Source organism: Crocuta crocuta, unplaced genomic scaffold (genome assembly GCF_008692635.1).
Source record: "Crocuta crocuta isolate KB4526 unplaced genomic scaffold, BGI_CrCroc_1.0 scaffold2666, whole genome shotgun sequence".
NCBI lineage: Eukaryota > Metazoa > Chordata > Mammalia > Carnivora > Hyaenidae > Crocuta > Crocuta crocuta.
In genome coordinates, this window is record NW_027528695.1 from 15992 (window position 1) to 17951 (window position 1960).

At 41.0% G+C, this 1960-nt stretch overlaps 1 protein-coding gene across 1 annotated transcript in view; it reads right to left on the minus strand.

The window, feature by feature from the left end:
- The window catches only part of SH3BGRL (SH3 domain binding glutamate rich protein like), a gene marked incomplete at its 5' end in the record, with an annotated part of 15176 nt that extends 13434 nt beyond the window's left edge, over nt 1-1742 (minus strand). Inside the window, one exon of the mRNA XM_077755260.1 lies at nt 1557-1742. Within this exon, the coding sequence (XP_077611386.1) occupies nt 1557-1742 (186 nt within the window). The remainder of the gene's footprint in view (nt 1-1556) is intronic.
- Nucleotides 1743-1960: the final 218 nt, after the last annotated feature.

The window sequence follows — 1960 nt, forward strand, 5'->3', positions numbered from 1 at the left end:
GAGCTTCTTCAGGGACAGGGCAGAAACAATATAATTGCTCCATATAGAATTAAGATGAAGAAATGGAAAGGCAGGGCACCTTCCTGCCTCAGTCAGTATAGCATGCAACTTTTGATCTCAGGGTTGTGAGTCTGAGGCACAGGTTGGGTGTAGACATTATTTAAAAATAAAATATTTTTTAAAAATGGAAAAGCAACTATATGTCCAAAGTCTTTATTTATGCATTTACAAGAAAGTCTTGGGGTGGGGGTGGATTACTCATCCATTTGCTTCCTAGTAGAAATATCCTAGCTGCAAGCAAACTCCTTGACCTCCACCGCAGCAATTTCTCAGCTGACACATCCCCAAAAGCAAAAGAATCAAGAGCAAAAATAAACTGTTGGGACCTCATCAAGATGAAAAGCTTCTGCAAGGCAAAGTAGACAATCCATAAAAGTAATAGACAACCGACGGAATGGGAAAAGATAGTTGCAAATGACATATCAGATAAAGGGTTAATATCCAAAATCTATAAGGAACTCACCAAAGTCCACACCCGAAAAACAAACAACCCAGTAAAGAAATGGGCAGAAGATATGAACAGACACTTCTCCAAAAAGGACATCCAGATGGCCAACAGACACATGAAACGATGCTCAGCATCCCTCCTCATCAGGGAAATACAAATCAAAACCACACTGAGATACCACCTCACGCCAGTCAGAGTGGCTAAAATGAGCAAATCAGAGAACTCTAGATGCTGGCGAGGATGTGGAGAAACGGGCACCCTCCTACACTGTTGGTGGGAATGTAAACTGGTACAGCCCCTCTGGAAAACAGTGTGGAGGTTCCTCAGGAAACTAACAATAGAACTCCCCTATGACCCAGCAATAGCACTGCTAGGAATTTACCCAAGGGATACAGAAATGCTGATGCATAGGAGCACATGTACCCCAATGTTCATAGCAGCACTCTCAGCAATAGCCAAAACATGGAAAGAGCCTAAGTGTCCATCAATGGACGAATGGATCAAGAAGATGTGGTTTATCTATACGATGGACTACTGCATGGCAATGAGAAAGAATGAAATCTGGCCATGTGTAGCAACATGGATGGACCTTGAGGGTGTTATGCTGAGCGAAATAAGTCAGGCAGAGAAGGACAAATACAATATGTTTGCAGATATAGGAGGATTAGGAGGAACTTAACGGAGGACCACTGGGGAGAAGAAGGGGGGAAATAGTGAGGGAGAGGGAGAGAGGCAAACCATGAGAGACTCTTGAATGCTGAGAACAAACTGAAGACTGTTGGATGTGGGACGTGAGGGGGAGATGGGCATGGAGGAGGGCACTTGTGGGGATGAGCACTGGGTGTTATATGGAAACCAACTTGACAACAAACTATTTGTAAAAAAAATAAAGAAAAGAAAAGAAAAAAAGAAATATCCTAGCTGCCTAGGATGTATAAAGAGATGAACAGGAGAAATGGCTGTATGCAAATTTGGGGGTGAGGTGAAAGAGATAGGATGGATGTAGGCGATCCATTTGATAAAACAAGAGTTTAAATTGGTTTCTTACCCCACGGTACTGGCTTTCATTGAAAATCTGAGGTGGCAGGGGGTACCCTGTGGCTGGTCGATTGTTTTCAGGTACATTTTCTCTCATCCATTTCCGATTCTCTTCACTGGCTGCAATGTCTTTTTCTTCAAATCCTATGTTGTTAGCTTCTAAAAAACCAAGCACATCCTGCTGTTTCTTCTTAATCTAGAACCCAAAGGACAAAGAAACTATACTGTTGAACAAAAGATTTTGTTTTTATTTTTCAAATTAAACAGAATTCAGTGTTTATGAACTAGCAGAAATGAATTCAGACACGGATCTAGATTTGTGGTTTCACAGAAGATATGTAGTTTTTCTTCTTTATTATGTTGTTGTTAATGATGTGTCACAAATAGATTGAATAACTTTCAGTTTACAAATAC